General features: G+C 42.6%; 1 protein-coding gene across 1 annotated transcript in view; it reads right to left on the reverse strand.

Annotated features, from left to right (window-relative positions):
- Positions 1 to 4,346: 4,346 nt before the first annotated feature.
- The window catches only part of ppm1l (protein phosphatase, Mg2+/Mn2+ dependent 1L), an 83,936-nt gene continuing 68,457 nt past the window's right edge, over positions 4,347 to 19,825 (reverse strand). The window contains exons 4-5 of the mRNA XM_033031182.1: positions 7,114 to 7,275; positions 4,347 to 4,950 (exon numbers count right to left, since the gene is read on the reverse strand). Of these exons, the coding sequence (XP_032887073.1) occupies positions 4,604 to 4,950; positions 7,114 to 7,275 (509 nt within the window). The 3' untranslated portion in view covers positions 4,347 to 4,603. The remainder of the gene's footprint in view (positions 4,951 to 7,113; positions 7,276 to 19,825) is intronic.

The following is a 19,825-nucleotide window of genomic DNA, read 5'->3' on the forward strand; positions in this document are numbered from 1 at the left end:
CTGGATCTGATATGATTAATGTGTAAATTGACAGTGTATTTCTCCAGTTTGTTTACTTCCATGAAACTATCATTGATTTAGGTACTGGTTTACTTTTATCACATGCTGAGAAACAGTGAGAAACTTTGTTTTTACGTGCTGTTCGGGCAAATCTTACCATCCATGAATGAGTACATCAGTGTAAAATCACTCATCTCCTTTACTTGTACCAATGTAAGAAACAAATGAAAATATGATCTTACTTTTCCTAATGTTTTTGCAACGTGACAACATTTAATCCACTGTACTCTAAACTTATTTGAAATTATCACTATTAACACATGACTGGGTTCTGATTCCGTATGAATAATACTCTTGGCTTATTCCAAAACTTTTTTTTAGTTTTGCCATTGATCACATTAAATATCCATTAAGAATATTCTTCAGATAAAACTGGGGATTATTTTAGGGCTCCAGCATAAAGTATTGTACAACATATTATAATCTTTAACGATACATTTTCTGGCAAGATGATGCATTTTCTTTCTTTCTCGTTTGTCCTTAGATCTATAAATAAAAGGTTATTTTCTGTCCTCACAAAATGTGACGACCTTTTAATGAACAGTTGACATTGTTTTGAGATAGCAGAAACCTGTTCAGTCCCTTCATAAATATGAATGATTCTTAATAAACACACATATACTTTATGGTAAATCACTCTAGGTGCCACATGCCTTCTTCGCTAAATGCACAAGATTCATTTATCAACAGCAGTCTACATAAAATTTTAAAAATTGTAAAAGATGGGTATAGTGTGACTTAAATTATAATTTAAATGCCCTGTGATCTTGTGTTTTTGAAGATCTGCTATTAAAATTCAAAATATCAGATCTGTTTTTGTTCAGTTTGTGAAATAATTGTTTCCGGCACTGCATTTGATTTAAATAAAAAATGTGGGAAATATTCAATGGGTCGAACAGCATCTGCAATGGGAGAAACAGAGTTAATTGTTTCAGCCCAGTTATCTTTAACTAGGGAAAACTTAGAAATGAACAAGTTTTGAGTTGCATAGAAAGGAGGGCAAGGCAGAGAAGTAAATGGTGCTTAGTTGGGGAGCAAGATAGGGTGATTATCATATGTAATGCTGATCAACAGGGAGCATAAGTTTAAACTGGAGGTGATGAAGGACATTTTGAAATGTCAGAAAAGAAGAGAGGCGGACAAATGTGCTGGGAATATGAGATGCAAGACTGGAATGGCAGATAAGCTGAAATGATTGAATTTGACCCATAATGTTCACAAGTTCATGTTATAGGAGTAGAATTAGGCCATTCGGCCCATCAAATCTACTCCGCCATTCAATCATGGCTGAACTTGGCCTCTTAATCCCATTTTCCTGCCTTCCCCATAACCCTTGACGCCCGTTCTAATCAATATGTTGATTACAATGTTGTAATGTGCCAGGTCAGAAGATGAGCTGTTCCACGATCACTCTTTGAGCTTTGCTGGTACATTGCAGGAGACCAAATACACCAGCAGTCAGAGCGAGACGGAGACTCACTATAGCAGGCAACTTATAGCTCAGGGATACCCTTGTGGACTGTACAGAGATGTTCTGCAAGGCACCGTTTGAATGCACCAGGGGAGATGAGACCACAGTGTGAGGATTGCATACGGCTGTTTAAAGTGGAACATTTCAAGTAAGTTGCCTATTCGCCAGAAATAAATGTTTTGATCTTTTGGTTCCTGGGCTACAGGTAGGGAGGGAGAATATACAATGGCACGCTCTGTAAGACCTGTGATAGACAAGGAGGTGAAAGAGAAATGTGGTGATGCAGACTCTTTATCAAATGGGGAGGGGGGCGATGAATGTAGTGCTGCTATTAGTTTGAAGAGCTCCTGTGTTCAGTTTGCAAGGGTGACTCTAGTTCCAGTAGCTTATCATTTTCATTCTCCACAGCCCCCCCCCCCCCCCCCCCCCCCATTCCCCTCTCCTGACATTTCATATTGCGCTGGTTATTTCACCTCCGCCAGATACACTCGCTTTCAAGGTAGCACCAATATCATTCGTGTGATTCAATCTCTCATGATATCACAAACCTTGTCCATTGTTTAGTTGGAGTCACAGCATAGTAACAGGCTCTTCAGCCCACAGTGGCTGCTGATCACCTGTTCACACTAGTTCTATATTATCCCGCAGCCTACGTATTAGGGGCAATTTTACAGAAGCCAATTAACCTAAAAGCCCGCACGAATTTGGGATGCGGGAGGAAACCAGAACACCCAGAGGAAGCCCATGCAATCGCAGGGAGAACGTGCGAACTCCACACAGACAGCACCCTAGGTCGGGATTGAACTTGGGTGTCTGGCGTAGTGAGGCAGCAGCTCTACCAGCTGCGCACACAGAATTCTCTCAGTTCTATTGAAAGGCCACTATCCTGAATTATGAAAGTTTTCCTCCCAGATATTCCTGTCTATCTGAGGATTGCCAGCATGCTCCACGTTTAATGCCGACAACCAGCCTTTGGGGCACTGCGTTTGCTTTGGGGCACATGTGGAATGCACATCTTGTCCAATATTTGGGATTTGCTAAATATTTAGTCACAAAAATGAATGGCCTGCCTCCGACATGCATCCAATACGATTTGGTGCATGTTAGAGGATGCCACTAGCCACAACAGTAAAACAGGGGTTGTAAATCTGAATCACTGTGTGCTTTGTCATGGACTATAAATAGATCATCAGGTTGTGTACTTCACAGAAACACAGTGCTGCATCTACAACTGTATTAGTGCTGGGAAGAGCATATTGCTGCAAAAATCTATTAAGACATTGGGAGAAGTTCATGGGCTGTAAGGTTCATGATATCAGGATAAGTAGAAAAACATTTGAGGGCAGCACAGTGTGGCACAGTGGTTTAGTTGCTGCCTCACAGTGCGGAGACCCGGGTTAGATTCTGACTGCGGGGGCTGTCTTACGGAGTTTGCTTCGGTTTCTTCCCACATCCCAAAGACAAACAGGTTTGTAGGCTAATTGGCTTTTGTAAATTATCCCTAGTGTGTGGGACAGAATTAGTATATGGGTGATCATTGGTTGGTGTGGACTCGATTGACTGAGAGGGCTATTCCACGCTGTATATCTTAAACTAACAATTGGAGCAATCTTGTTTGCACCACCATGTTGAAAAGCCATGATATTTCACCGAGCCAAGTCAATTATTAACAAAGTTGTGAAACATTGAGTAAATCTTTATTTTAAACTGTGTTTGCAGTGTGATGGGCCGGGCATGCGTTGCAACAGAAAGTGTCACTTAAAAATGTTCCTGAATCAGAACCGATATGGCAGCTGGTTTTGTTTAGCTCAGTTTAGTTTAGAGACACAGCGCAGAAACAGGCTCTTCGGCCCATCGAGCCTACGTTGACCAGCGATCCCCTATATACTAGCACACTAGGGACAATTTACAATTTATTTTTACCAAAGCCAATTAGCGTACAAACCTGTACATCTTTGGAGTGTGGGAGGAAACCAGAGCTCCCGGGGGAAAACCCACGCAGGTCACGGGGAGAACGTGCAAACTCCGTACAGACAGCACCCATAGTCAGGATCGAACCCGAGACTCCGGCGCTGTATGGCAGCGACTCTACCGCTGCACCACCGTGCGGTTGATGTGTGAAAGCAGAAAAGGAATATAATTGGACAGACCACATAGCATCAACATTTGACAGCAACTCTGCCAATGCGACACCCAGTGTTTCTGTCTTTGGATAATATCGCATTTGCTGCAAGCTGCTGCAACACTCCTCCTGATTCTTGTTCACGATGACTTCAATCTCTGTGGCCGCTAAAGTGTACGGGAGGACCATAGAACTCGCAATTAGCTGGGAAACTATCAGAACCATCTGCAGCAACTGATCTTCGTCAGCGGCTCATAGCTCCATAGTGGGGAAGGCCGTGTAGAATTGTTACCTCATAAATATTGATCATTCTCTCCAGAAATAGTTTGGAGCTGATGATGTATGACAGGGGTGAGCTAAGATGAAAGGCAACTAAATATTTGTCACATGCCTGTTCCCAAAATGTTATGTGCAATCAATTTATGCTGCCATTGTAAAAATAACAGTGGAGCTGCATTTACTCGCTTTTCAATAACGTGTTAAAAGATTTCCCATCCACCAGGATTAAAATGTGTGTATCTTTTTCATCCACGATTACTCAGTAATTGGGCTACTGATTACGTAAATCATTGAATCAGTGGCAGGGTTCCTGAATCTTAATTGATTTTTGCTTTATTGCTTAGGATTGCTATTCGTTATAAAACCGTTGATCACAATTAGTTTAGCATTGTAAGCATAAGTTTTGCACTGTGCGTTTGTATTATTTAGATTAGAAATATTATAAGAGACTTGAAAATGATCATAGATAAAAAGGGCGGTTTTCTTTTGTTATTGTTGACCTCAACGGGTTAAAATGAATGTGCAGCTAACTTGGTTTATCCGTTTCTACAAGCTGTCTAGCATTGACCATTCAGATGGAAATATCATGACCATTACAATGACTATCACACACATTTTTAACATTTGCACGGCATTATTTCAAGAACCTTGTCCTCATTTTACTCAGTCGTTCATTGGTCTTCGGTCTTATTGTTGTTCCTGAATTTCACCACCATCACGGTTATGTTGTCGGGGCACCCCCTGTAGAAAGACTGCAGGACAATGCTCTTAGCACCAAAGTGTGGCTCATCAAGGCGTTCTTTAATGAATCTCACTGCTTCTTCATTGCTGAAAGCATCCCAGAGGCCATCCGAAGCCAGGATCATGAATTGTGGCTGCAGTTTGTCCAGGTCAAAGGACAAGACGTCAGGGTCAGAAATCACAACGTTGAGATTTTTAAGAGGATAATCTCCAAGCGAGCGAGACATAGCCAAGATTCCTTGCACCCTCCATGAACCGTTGAAGCTTATGAACCCACCTATAATAACAGAAATTAGAAATTGAATCAATAGCCCTGTCTATTGGTTGGGTATTAATGGTGGAGTAGCAAGATGGATTCAACAGTGGCTGAATGGGAGATGCCAGAGAGTAATGGTGGATGGTTGTTTGTCAGGTTGGAGGCCAGTGACTAGTGGGGTGCCACAGGGATCTGTGTTGGGTCCACTGTTGTTTGTCATGTACATCAATGATCTGGATGATGGTGTGGTAAATTGGATTAGTAAGTATGCAGATGATACTAAGATAGGTGGGGTTGTGGATAATGAAGTACATTTTCAAAGTCTACAGAGAGATTTATGCCAGTTGGAAGAGTGGGCTGAAAGATGGCAGATGGAGTTTAATGCTGATAAGTGTGAGGTGCTACATCTTGGCAGGACAAATCAAAATAGGACGTACATGGTAAATGGTAGGGAATTGAAGAATGCAGGTGAACAGAGGGATCTGGGAATAACTGTGCACAGTTCCCTGAAAGTGGAATCTCATGTAGATAGGGTGGTAAAGAAAGCTTTTGGTATGCTGGCCTTTATAAATCAGAGCATTGAGTATAGAAGTTGGGATGTAATGTTAAAATTGTACAAGGCATTGGTGAGGCCAATTCTGGAGTATGGGGTACAATTTTGGTCACCTAATTATAGGAAGGATGTCAACAAAATAGAGAGAGTACAGAGGAGATTTACTAGAATGTTGCCTGGGTTTCAGCAACTAAGTTACAGAGAAAGGTTGAACAAGTTAGGGCTTTATTCTTTGGAGCACAGAAGGTTAAGGGGGGACTTGATAGAGGTCTTTAAAATGATGAGAGGGATAGACAGAGTTGACGTGGATAAGCTTTTCCCACTGAGAGTAGGGAAGATTCAAACAAGGGGACATGACTTGAGAATTAAGGGACAGAAGTTTAGGGGTAACATGAGGGGGAACTTCTTTACTCAGAGAGTGGTGGCTGTGTGGAATGAGTTTCCAGTGAAGGTGGTGGAGGCAGGTTCGTTTTTATCATTTAAAAATAAATTGGATAGTTATATGGACGGGAAAGGAATGGAGGGTTATGGTCTGAGCGCAGGTATATGGGACTAGGGGAGAATACGTGTTCGGCACGGACTAGAAGGGTCGAGATGGCCTGTTTCCGTGCTGTAATTGTTATATGGTTATATATGGTTATATTATTATTATGCCATTGTAAGTATAGCAATGTGCTGGGATCATGATGTCAAATGTACCTGAACCTAATTTTGTTCCATAATGTCCAAATTTAGGTTTATTGTTGTCACATGTACCGAGGTAGAAGCTTTGTTTTGCAGGCTGTCCAAATAAATCAGCTATACTATATACGAATACAATCAATTCAAACTCAAATAAATAGCGCAAAGGGGAGGAGACAGTGCAGAATATAATTCTCAGCATTGTAGCACATCAGTTCCACAGACATAATCTAATGCCCGCAATGGGGTAGATGTGAATCGGGCAGTGCCCTAGCTTACGGAAGGACCGTTCAGAAGCCTGATGACGCAGGGGAAGAAGCTGTTCCTGAGTCTGTTGGTGCGCACTTTCAAGCTTCTGTACCTTCTGCCGGATGGGAGCAGGGAGAAGAAGGAATGTCTGGGTTGGGACAAGTCTTTGATTATGTTCACTGCAGATGAACATTAGGTAGCACAATAAAATTAACGTTGGCATCGATCAACATTAGGCCCTTGTACATGCCAACGTGATTTACACCCCATGCATTGGTCATATCTTCATGCAGCTGTAATGGAATCCTATAAGAGTCATCCCATACAGTGCCGCCATGGAACCTGACATCAGTGAAAGAGGACATTTTGCCCATCATGCGTGTAAAGGCTGTCTACCACTACACCGCCGTACTGTACTGTACCTCGCTACACGTGACCATAATAAACTAAACTAACAAAACTAAACAATAACGCTCAGACGTGGATTAAATAACATAGAAACACATCAAAACAAGAACAAAACTACCTATGCCAATCTCCATTGATAATGAAGGCTTCCTCTCTGCACAAACAAGTGATAAAGTACTCCACATTTGCCCATTTAGTGGGGAAAGGAAACAAACCAACACGTTAATAAAGATTACAAAACAGACACAAATGAGGTTAACATGAGCTTTTTTTTTTTTTTTTCTTCCCGTTACCTGCTCGTTTTATCCTCTTTCTTTCCTTCAACTGATAAGGTTTGTGGTCGTGTGAGAGAGGTACGGCGTTTCCATCTTTATCGCACAGGACTCCACGAGAATCCCCCACATTTGCAACCGTTAGCTCTTTATCAGAGAGCAGTGCAACCAGACAAGTTGTGCCTGTAAACAAATTTTAAAAAACTAATTGTAATTGACTGTGATATTAAAAGGAACAGGTTGTGATTATTTACAGTGTTGATCGGACCATTAAACAATGAGAACATCAACATACTTTTGATATTATTATGATATTGAAGTCCTGTGATACACAAACCCTTATGAGGATTAAGCAGTTTGGAGACTAATGCCCTTGTCCCACTTAGGAAACCTGAACGGAAACCTTTGGAGACTTTGCACCCCGCCCAAGGTTTCCGTGCAGTTCCTGGAGGTTTTTGTCAGTCTCCCTAATGGTCGAAAGTGGTTTCCGCTTCTTCTATGTTCCGGCGATTATTTCAAAAAATTCAAAACCGGCCGCGACTAAAAATAGGTTGCCGTTTTAAAAATCGGTAATTTTTTAGTCGAAGCCGGTTGCGATGCTAGTTGAAGGTGGTTTATGATATTGAAGACTTTTTTTTTCACCCAGTTTTATTCCACCAGGGAGGTTTCCGTTCAGGTTTCCTAAGTGGGACAGGGGCATTAAGTCCCTGTAAATATTAAACTATCTTTTACAAATGCTAAAGTTATTTTCTGAATCAATGTTATTTAAAACTGGTGGTAGTGAAGTTTGTAACCATTTTGCACAGCTGGTGTAGACCCACTGGAGTCACCATTGTGTCTTTTTGCAAAACCAGCATCTGCAGTTCCTTGTTTCTACTTCATTTTGTTGTTTTAAGCAAAAACTTGCAGATGGTGGTAAATGGAAACAAAAGCAAACTGCCTGCAGCACTCAGTCGCTCAGGCAGTATCACTGAGGAGAGGAACAGTGGACGCAGAGGAACTGTAGACATGTTTTAGTTTAGTTTAGTGCAGAGATACAGCACGGAAACAGGCCCTTTGGCTCACCGTGTCCGCACCGAAATGTGATCCCCCGCACACTGAAGCCCCTGTCCAACTTGGCCGACCTCTAGCGAGTTTGCCCACGACCCATAGTCGCGGCAAGGTCGCCACGAGGTCGTAGGAGGTCTTCGTCACTCTCCTTCATGGTCGAGAGTGGTCTCCGCGTAGTCGAGGCTTCAGCTAGGTAGCAGCGTATTTTTCAAAATGTTAAAAATTGACCGCGACTAAGAATAGGTCGCCGTGGGAAAAATCGATATTTTTTTAGTCGTAGGTCTAGTCGAAGCCGGTCGTAGTAGGTCGTGAAGCTAGTCGTAGGTAGGCGAAGCTGGTCGAAGGTAGCCAAAGGTAATAGCTCCGGGGTGAAAAAAAGGTCAGTGGAAAAAAAAGGCATGTTCATTCAAACCCGGAGAGTTTTTTGTAGAGAAGACTTGTTTTAGAGATGGCACCAAAAAGGCAGCAGCGCAGGAGGAGGGCACAACCCTAAAAAAAACCTGCCATGCAGGTGTTGCCCAGCCAGGAGGAGGAGTGGCAGGAGGTGATGGAGGAGGTAGCCCTGCATGAAAGACCCCTGGAGGAGGAGACCAGGGTGGTAGTATATGTCCCCACCACCACCCCATCCTTCACTGCCTCAGCCCTTTCTCCTGTGTCTGACACAGCATCAGAGGCAGATGCCCCATTGGTGGCGAGGGAGGGTTGGCGGAAGGTTGTGCCCTACACCTTCACCAGGCAGCAGGAGGGGGACCTTGAGGAATGGTTCCAGCAGAATGCCATCCTGTATGAAAAGGAAAATGAGGGGTACAGGGACAGGGACAAGAATGGCATACTTGCCATCCTCTGTCCCACATGTGTGCTTAAAGTTCAAATCTTTTGTCAAAGCCCAGCGCCACTCTCTTCCAGTCATCTGGTGTACAGGGACAATCCATCACATCATCTCCATTCACCCATTGAGACCTCTTCTTGCGCTTCCTCTTCACCCTTGCTCTTCCCCTTCTGCCTTCCTTAAAATGCTGCTGAAACAAAAGGGCTACTGCAAACAGCGGTAGTTGTATTTTTACTAACATCCTCCAAACTAGTTCCTTCCTTGCTTGCATGGTTCCGAATTATTTAAAAAATAAACCTGGGAGGCATTTTTTAGTGAGAAAGAAATGCAGACATGACATCATTTTATCAGGCGATCATTTGAGCTATGGACACTCGTCACTGGTCATTGTTGGTTTTCGGTGTGGTCCTCTGGGGTGGAAGGGGCTCGTGCTCATTCACGGACCAATTTGCCAGAGACCATCCTCGAATAAAACGTACATGGTCGAAGCCAGTCTTCAACATAGTCGAAGGAGGTCGAAGGAGGTCTTCAACATAGTCGTAGGAGGTCGTACACGTGGTCGTGGAAGGTCGTAGGAGGTCATAGGTGACCGCGACCTTGATTTAAAAAAAAAGTTGTTTAAGGTCGCGGTGGAGGTCTCCTAAGTGGGACAGGCCCTTAACACTATCCTACACACACTAGGGACAATTTACAATTGTACCAAGCTAGTTAACCTACAGACCTGAACGTCCTTGGAGTGTGGGAGGAATCCGGAGCTCCCGGAGAAAACTCATGGGGAAAATGTCCGTATGGACATACACCCATGGTCAGGATCGAACCAGGGTCTCTGGTGCTGTAAGGCAGCAACTCTTCTGCGGCAGCACCGTGTTCTCACGAAGCCAAGTGTAATTATGGTAAGCCACTCTTGCTCCTGTACTCAAAGCCTCTTGCAATAAAAGCCAATGTATTATTTTCCTTTTTCAACTGCTTGCTGAAAGTGCATGTTTGCTTTCAGTGTCTGGTGTTTAGGTTTAGGTTATTATTGTCAAATCTACCGAGGTACAGCGATAAGCTGTTTTGCATGCTATACAAATCAGAGAACACTGTACATAACTTTAATCAAGTCAAACTCAAGTACAATAGAAAGAACAAAGGGGAAGAGTGCAGAATATAGTTCTCAGCATTGTAGTGCATCAGTCCTACAGATTAAGTCCAATGTCCACAATAGGGTAGAGGTGAATCGGATAGTACCCTGGCTTATGGAAGGACCGTTCAGAAGTCAGCTAACAGCGGGAAAGATGCAGTTCCTGTACAAAAGGACATTCAAATCCTTGTATACATCAACATGTCCTAATCTCTCACTCTCACATTCATTTGTGCATAAATATATCCTCCTTCATTACGGTTCAAATAATACCGTTCAGTTTTGCCTTGTAAATTGTACAACTTCAAAGTATATTTCCCCCAGCTATTCAATTAGTCTAAATTGCCTTGAAAGTTTGGTGACAGCACATCTCACAGGCCCACCCAGATTTGTGTTATTGGAAGAATAAGATGTTACACTTATTCCAGCATTTTGTGTCTATCTTTAGCATAAACCAGCATCTGCAGTTCCTTCCTACACAAAATACTACAAAAGTTTATTTTGTTTTGATGCTCATTGCATGACATAGTTGCTGTAAGTTATTCCTTCCACTGTTTCCATGCAAACTCCTCACAGACAGCACCCAAGGTCAGGATTGAACCCGAGTCTCTGGCGCCGTGAGGCAGCAGCTCTACCAGCTGTGCCACTGTTCATAAGTGATAGGAGCAGAATTAGGCCTTTCGGCCCATCAAGTCTATTCCGCCATTCAATCATGGCTAATCTATCTTTCCCACACAACCCCATTCTTCTGCCCTAAGCCCCTGTCCCACTGTACGAGGTAATTCATGAGTTCACCACCCTTTGACTAAAGAAATTGCTCCTCATCTCCTTCTTAAAGGCACATCCTTTTATTCTGAGGCTGTCCTCTGGTCTTCGACTCCTCACTAGTGGAAACATTCACTCGAGGCCGTTCACTTTATGGTTTCAGGTTATGTTTGAAAGTAGTTTCTGATTTGTATGTTTAACTCCATCGATGAGAGAACTTGCTGCTGTAATAATAGCGAGCATGTGTTGTTGTATTAATAATTTGCTGTAACATGAATAGAATAGTTTTGTTGATGATTTTTGACTACATCAAATAAATTAAAAAAGAGAGATTGCGTATGGTCAAAGTGAGGGATTCTGACTTTTATTGATGCATTCAGAGGATGGTTAAACCTGTATCGTTTCCAAAAAAAGAAAAAAAAAACAGTATATGGCTCTGGGTAATAGATTGTGCCAATACGTGATTTGAAATGAGTTTAAATTAGCAGAACAATCGATGAAACATAATCGCAGCATAATTATTTAATACCCTAAAGTGGAGTGAATCTGTGATCCTTGATCGTGTGTGTGTGTGTGTGTGTGTGTGTGTGTGTGTGTGTGTGTGTGTGTGTGTGTGTGTGTGTGTGTGTCTGAGTGTGTGTCTGAGTGTGTGTGTATATGTGTGTGTCTGAGTGTGTGTGTGTGTGTGTGTGTGTGTGTGTGTGTCTGAGTGTGTGTGTGTGTGTGTGTGTGTGTGTGTGTGTGTGAGTGTGTGTCTGAGTGTGTGTGTATATGTGTGTGTCTGAGTGTGTGTGTGTGTGTGTGTGTGTGTGTGTGTGTATATATATATATAAACTATTAATTGCATAACTCCCCCTCTGTCTGTGTCACGAATGGGGGGAGTGGGAGCAAGAGCCCAGCTACGGGCTATCGAGGAGACACACATAGATATATATACTGAATGTTATTTTTGTTTAGAGTACAACGTTTACATATTCTGTTGTGCTGGTGCAAGTACGAATTTCATTGTTCTCTTTGGGACATATGAGAATAAAAGACGCTTGAATCTTGATTCCTGATGATATAAAACATCGCACAGGCTGCAGCCAGACTACTGGTTGCCACGCAATGGGAAGGATGTGATCCCACTGACATTGTGCACAGGAGACTCCTGTTGCCTGGGAAGGTGCATTTCAGCCCTCGGGAGAGACTGACTAGGAGTATTTGTTTTCTTGGAGTGGAGGAAGCTCAAAGGGAGACTGACTGAGACAAACAAAATTGAGGAGTTTAGATGGTGAGAATTATTTCCCATTACGTGGTTGTCTATAACCAGATGGCAACAGTTAGAAGATTTAGAGAAGATTTAAGGAAGGATTTGGGGATTTAACCAGATGGTGGTTAAAATCTAAAAATGCACTACCTGAGGGATTCTAGTACCTTCACCACAATGCTTTAACTTAATGCTCATCGTCAACGTTAAACGGCTCGGCAAGTTCGGGCGGCACGGTGGTGCAGCTATAGATTTGCTGCCTTACAGCGCTTGCAGCGTCGGAGTCCCGGGTCGATGTCTGTACAGAGTTTGTACACTCTCCCCGTGACTGCGTGGGTTTTCTCCAAGATCTTTGATTTCAAGGTCAAGGTCAATTTATTGTCAAATGTACCAGTTAAGGTACAGTGAAATTTGAGTTACCGTACAGCCATACTAAGTGAAAAGCAACAAGGCACACACCCACATAAAAGTTACCATAAACATCTATCATTCCACATTGTGAATAAAGTGCAAACTTCTTCCTCTTTGTTCTCCCGCGGTCGATGTAGTCAAACCATCCACAGTCGGGGCGATCAAACCCCCGCAGCTGACGATCGATGCCCCCGTCGGGGTGATCGAAACTCCCGCTTCGGGGTGGTTGAAACTCTCGCTGTGGCATGGACCTCCCGAGTCGGCCTCTATTTACAAGAAACCGCGGGCTTCATGATGTTAAAGTCCACAAGCCCCGCGGTTGGAGCTTCGATCCCCGACAAAGGGATCGCAAGCTCCGCGATGTTATAGTCCTGTGGCTTGGAGCGCCCGTTGGTCTCCAGGAAAAGCCGCCAACTTCACGATGTTAGGCCGCAGTGGGGACAGAGATATGATACGGGGAAAAAATCGCATCTCCATCGAGGTAAGAGATTGAAAGAAAAGTTTCCCCCAACCCCCTCCACCCCCCACATAAAACAAACCAAGGAACACTAAAACATATTTTAACACATACTAAAAATAACAAAAAGAAGAAAGGACAGATAGACTGTTGGCCAGGCAGCCACTGCAGGTGGCGCCACCTGGTGTTGTCCCACACTCCAAAGACGTACAAGTTTGTAGGTTAATTGGCTTGGTGTCAATGTAAAGATTGTCCCAAGTGTGTGTATGTGAGGGGCAAGTTTTGCTGTTATGTTCTGATCATAAAAAGCAGGATGAGTTCAACTGAAGGTGGCGGGTGCCTGGAATGCAGAGCTGGGGGTGGTGGTAGAGGCAGGTAAGATAGTGTAATTTCAGAGACTTTTAGATAGGCACATTGATATGCAGGGAATGGAGGGATATGGATCACGTGCAGGTAGATAAGAATGGTCTCGGCATCATGTTCGGCACAGACATTGTGGGCTGAATGGCCTGTTCCTGCGCTGTACTGTTTTATGTTCTACGGCATAAGTATTCAGTTGACCACTCGAATTGTCCTGGCATAGAAGTCTACAGGCCAAGTGGTGATTAATATAAAACACTATATTGTCAAAGAACTGCCACCAAAGATTGAACAATTAATAACCTTCTGCTAAACAGATTTTACACAGTATGGTTTAGTTAAAATAAGGCTCTTCTTTAGAATAAAAGATACAAAATATTCTATGGAAAGATAAAAGCAAAAAGGCCCAGTGGCCAGTGGTAAATTTGCTGCCCTACAGCACCAGAAAATGGGTTCAATCCTGACCACATGTTTGTAGATTAATTAGCTTTGGTCAAATTGTAAATTGTCCCTAGTGTGTAGTATAGTGCTATAGCTGATCCGAAGGGCCTGTTTCCACGCTGTATCACTAAAAGTCTGAAAAAAGGCCAGACTACTTTCCAACACAGTGGCATTTAGGTAATTATTTCAGTCCTTAACATGTGAAATTATATTTATTTTATAAGAGACTTATCATCTGTTACATCTGGAAGAAACCTAAACTACAAACAGATTTGAAGAAAAATGTTCTTACTTTGCAAGCAAAGCATAAAATGTCAAGCAGCATTGCAATTTAATAATATTCTCCAAACACAAATACATCTGCAAATAACATATTTAACATTTATGCGAACTCAGATGTAATGTACAATCACATGGCAATCATTATTTGGAACAGAACGCAGTAGCTGGAAGTACTAAATTTGATTTTGATTTGATTTGATTCCTTTATTGTCATTCAGACCTTTCGGTCTGAACGAAATTACGTTGCCCGCAGTCATACACAGTAACAATAAATAACGAAACATGCAATAAACACAAATTAACATCCACCACAATGAGTTCACCAAGCACCTCCTCACTGTGTTGGAGGCAAAAGTCTTAGTCTCTGTCTCTTCCCTCCTTGTTCTCCATCTGCGCTGAGGCGATCGATCCAGGCCGAAGATGCCGCTCTCCAGTCCAGCGGACCTCCGTGGTGATGTCGCCGCTGCCGAAAGCCGGAACTCCGTCTCCGCTCCGCTCCGAGTCGGCCCGCCACAGCCTCAGCTCCGAGTCCCGCTGCATCAGCTCCGAGTCCCGCTGCAACAGCTCCGGGCCGCTGCCTCAGCTCCAAGTCCCGCAGCCCCAGCCCCGGGCCGCTGCCTCAGCTCCGAGTCCCGAAGTCTCAGCTCCGGGCCGCTGCCGAAAGCTGGAACGCCGCATCAGCGATCGCCGCATTATTTGACTGACTTTAAAGTACAGATAATATTTAATATTTTTTGATCGAGGACTTCAAACCTCTACACTGTTCCCCCTACCAATGGAACTCTCTTAGTGTCTCAATTTTCCATTATAAAGACAGAAATTGAAATACAAAGTCAGCCATTTTCATTGTTGAACTTGCGCACGTTGGCGGCAGTCCCAGAGATAGATGTCTCTGCTCACGATTGTTGCTTCCACATGCAGTTCCTACTTTTAGAAACACTGGCTCTGCCTCGCTAAGGCATTTTAGTTCCCTGGGCTGCTGTTTTCCAGAGGTTGCAAGCTTCTGATTTGATGCATTTCTCATGATTCAGCTCCAGGAGGGATCGGTTGGCAATTTATCAGAAGGAAGGGGATCAGGTTTCTAATTTGTTTCTACCTTACATTGACTAAGTAGCCATTAGAGAAGAAATGTGATGAACAGGTTGAGTGTTAAGTTTTCCAAATTAATTACTAAATAGATCTATAAATGAATTTATCTCGTAAGAGTTTATAGATTCTAATACCTTGCCAATACATTGATCGCTAAGTCCTTCCTTGGAAACTTTAGACCTGGATGTTCATCTGCCCATGTGGACTTAGTGGCTCAAAGGCCAAACTTTTTATTTTTATTTATTTTTTACATTTTATTTATTAGAAGTACAATACAGTGGTACCTTTTTACAGGTTCCCAAAATTATGTTAACATAATACATTCTCTGTACAACTTCCTTTTATTTTTAAAGAGAGAAATAAGAAACAAAGAGATAGTAAAGAATAGAGGAAAGTCTAGTGTGTGTGAGAATAAAAAGAGGGAAAAAATGAAGAAAATAAATAAGCAAGAAAGGAAAGCAGGAGGGAGATTATCCAATCGCCACAAGGAGATGATTTTTTATATTCTTGATCATCTTCCATCCATACCTGAAACTTTTAATTTTTACGATACTGTTGCACCACATGAATCCAAGAAATCAATAAATGGAGACCAACACAGTGTGCTGTGTCCAACATATTACTAATCCACATTTTAAACGTTGGTATAGTAGCATTTTTCCAAAATTTAAGTATAAGTTTTTTTGCTGTTATTAACCCATAATTAAAAAATGAATTTTGGGGTATGTTTAATTTATTCCCGTCTCCCCTTACTCCAAATATAATCATTTCAGTATTAGGTTCCATTTTTATCTTAAATAGATTTGTGAATATATCAAATATATCACACCAAAATTTATGAAGTTTTGTGCAAGAAACAAAAGAATGTGTGATATTGGCATTTTGAGAAAGACATTTGTCACAGATGGGAGAGATATTTGGATAAAATTTATTCAACCTAGTTTTTGAATAATATAATCTATATAATATTTTAAATTGAATTAAATTGTGTCTAGCATTAATCGAATAAAGGCCAAACTGACGGTGAAGTCTGAAGAAGGGTTTCGGCCCGAAACGTCGCCTATTTCCTTCGCTCCATAGATGCTGCTGCACCCGCTGAGTTTCCCCAGCAATTTTGTGTACCGGTGAAGTGTGACATATTGCCTTCCCATAGTTTACATTAAAGTTGAATTGAATTAAATTTATTTGTCTTTTAATTCTAATTTCATTAACTGATTACTGAACTCCGTACAGACAGCATCTGTCTAGGCATAAGCTCAGGGGCGACCGCGCCTTTGCGGTTGCTGCTCCTAGACTGTGGAACAGCATCCCTCCTCCCATCAGAACGGCCCCCTCCATCGACTCCTTTAAGTCGAGACTAAACACTCATCTCTACTCCCAAGCCTTTCTTGACATCCTCTGAGCGAGGGCTATATGTATGTAGTGATGTTTGTATTTAATCTATGAACCACTATTGTATAACGTTAGTACCTCCACCAATGTAAAGCACTTTGGCCAACGAGAGTTGTTTTTTAAAATGTGCTATAGAAATAAAAGTGACTTGACTTGACTTGACTTTAGTTTACTTTACTTTAGAGATACAGCACAAAAACAGGACCTTCGGTACACCGAGTCCACGCTGACCAGTGATCACTCCAGCACTATCCTACACACTGGGGACAATTTACAATCTTTACCGAAGCCAATTAACCTACAAACCTGCATGTCTTTGGAGTGTGAGAGGAAACTGGAGCACCCATGCGGACACGGGGAGAATGTACAAACTCCGTACAGACAGCACCCGTAGGCAGGATCGAACTGGGGTCTCTGGCACTGTAAGGCAGCAACTGTGCCACTGTGCCACCAATAATTGTAGGATTATTAATTCTAATATAGTTTTGAATGACAGTCAGATCAATTTATGACCTGAGTTAACAGAATCAATGGTGTAAGATGTATTATATGGAGGGGAGGGAAGACTTGATCCTTAGTCGAACTGTACCTCAAACTTATGAATACTGAGGAACGCTGAGAAGAACTGAGAAGAAATGTTATAGCCATTGCATGAATGCTGTACCCAACTAAATGAAGAAATGCAAGTGTCGGCAAAACGGGAAGTGAATTGATGAAGGGAAAGAATGGTATGAAGTCAGAAAATGAAGATAAAATTTTTTTTTGAATGAATCATCATTTAAACTTGATTAAAAAGCATAAAATCTGAACTGAAATGCTAAAGTGTATGAATGCTATTACTTCTATTTTATTTTACTGTCATCCATGTAATGGATTTGAAATTTTAATGGTTGAATTCATATTTCACAATATCTGGCTGTACGATTTTGGCTGGCCTCACATTGAGATCAAAATTATTGAACCTATGAAATTGATTAATAGATTCATTGCAGGACAAATGTTCCCGATGTCGGGGGAGTCCAGAACCAAGAGTCAGTTTAAGAATAAGGGGTAGGCCATTTAGGACTGAGAAGAGGAAAAACCTTTTCTCCCAGAGAGTTGTGAATCTGTGGAATTCTCTGCCACAGAAAGCAGTGGAGGCCAATTCACTGGGTGTTTTCAAGAGAGAGTTAGATTTGGCTCTCAGGGCTAATGGAATCAAGGGATGTGGGGAAAAAGCAGGAACGGGGTACTGATTTTAGATGATCAGCCATGATCATATTGAACGGCAGTGCTGGCTCGACGGGCCGAATGGCCTACCCCTACGCCTATTTTCTATGTTTCTACGTAAGACACAGCAGGGAAGAGACCCCTTTGGCCCACTGACCAAATGTCCACAGTAGTTCTATGATATCCCACTTTCCCATCCACTCCCTACACACGAGGGGCAATATACAGAGGCCAATTTAACTACAAACCCGCACGTCTATAGGATATGGGAGGAAACTGGAGTAGCCTGAGGAAGCCCACGTGGTCACAGGACGAATGATCAAACTCTATACAGACAGTAGACAGGATCGAACCCGTAGTCAGGATCGAACCAGGATCTCTAGCGCTGTGAGGCAGTGGCTCTACCAGCTGCGCCACTGTGCTGCCCGTATTAAATAAATGGCATGAATTGTCAAGCTAGTCAGTGTTTGTTAGTGAGACATTATTTCCAATCAATTTGTTTGAGCTTTTCAAAGAGATATTGTTTTGGACAACACAGACAACATTTTGGACAACATTTGGTCAATGCAGTTTACATTACTTTAGTTTATTTTATTGTCACCTGTACCGAGGTACAGTGAAAAGCTTTGTTGCGTGCTAACCAGTCAGCGGAAAGACAATACATGATTACAATGGAGCCATTCACAGTTTACAGATACAGGGTAAAGGGAATAATGTTTAGTACAAGATAAAGTCCAGTAAAGTCCCATTAAAGATAGTCCGAGGGTCTCCAGTGAGGTAGATAGTAGCTCAGGACTGCTCTCTGGTTGTGGAATACAGCACATTCGGCCCATCAAGTCTACTCCGCCATTCAATCATGGCTGATCTATCTCTCCCTCCTAACCCCATTCTCCTGCCTTCTCCCCATAACCTCTGACACCTGCACAAATCAAGAATCTATCTATCTCTGCCTTATGCATACCCCTGGCTTGGCCTCCACAGCCTTCTGTGGCAAAGAATTCCACAGATTCACCACCCTCTGCCTAAAGACATTTGTCCTCAACTCCATCCTAAAAGAACATCCTTTAATTCTAGTGACCTCTAGTCCAAGACTCTCCCACTAGTGGAAACATCCTCTCCACATCCACTCTATCCAAGCCTTTCACTGTTCTGTATGTTTCAATGAGGTCCGCCCTAATTCTTCTAAACTCCAGCGAGTACAGGCCCAGTGCCGTCAAACGCTCATCATAGGTTAACCTACTCTTTCCTGGGATCATTCTTGTAAACAAAACAAACTTGTGTTGTTGAGTGTGAGGAGGGATAGTCGTCGGCTGTAGGGTGATACGGGGAGAAGGCAGGAGAATGGGGCAGAGAGGGAAAAATAGCTCAGCCTTGATTGAATGGCAGAGTAGACTCAATGGGCCGAATGGCCTAATTCTGTTCCTATGACTTATGAACTCATTCATCAGTTGGTAAGGTGGGAAGAGCAATGGTAGATTAATTTAGTCCTGATAAATGCGGGTTTTTTATGCACTTTGGGAGGACTAATACGGATAGGGCATATACAATGAATGGTAGTGCCCTTGGGAGCATTAAGGAGCAGAGGAACTTCAGTGTACATGTCCAAGAATTCCTGAAGATGGCAGCACAGGCAGGTAAGGTGAGGAATGTATTTGAGATTCCTGCTTGCATTAGCTGGGACACGGAATGCAAGAACAAGGAGATTACGTTACAACTTTTAAAAATATTGTTTGGGGCGCAGATGGAGCAGTGTGAAGGCTCTTGCCACAGAATTATAAGAAGAACATGATTACACTGCTGAGGTTACAGAGGAGATTCACCAGCAGGTTGTGATGGAATGCTTCAGCTGTAAGGAGAAACTGGGCAGGCTGGATACAGCGTGGAAACAGGCCCTTCAGCTCACTGAGTCCTGCAGACCATCCTGTTGTTGTAAGGCAGCAACTCTAGCACTTTGCCACAACGCCATGGTGTCTTTGGTTGCAGTAAGGACCAAAGATTTTTTTTGCAATAGTATCAGGGTTATTAATTTATTTTAGATTTGTTGCCTTTAGAGATACTAAATGGAAACAGGCTCTT

This window comes from Amblyraja radiata, chromosome 13, assembly GCF_010909765.2.
Source record: "Amblyraja radiata isolate CabotCenter1 chromosome 13, sAmbRad1.1.pri, whole genome shotgun sequence".
Classification (NCBI taxonomy): Eukaryota; Metazoa; Chordata; class Chondrichthyes; order Rajiformes; family Rajidae; genus Amblyraja; species Amblyraja radiata.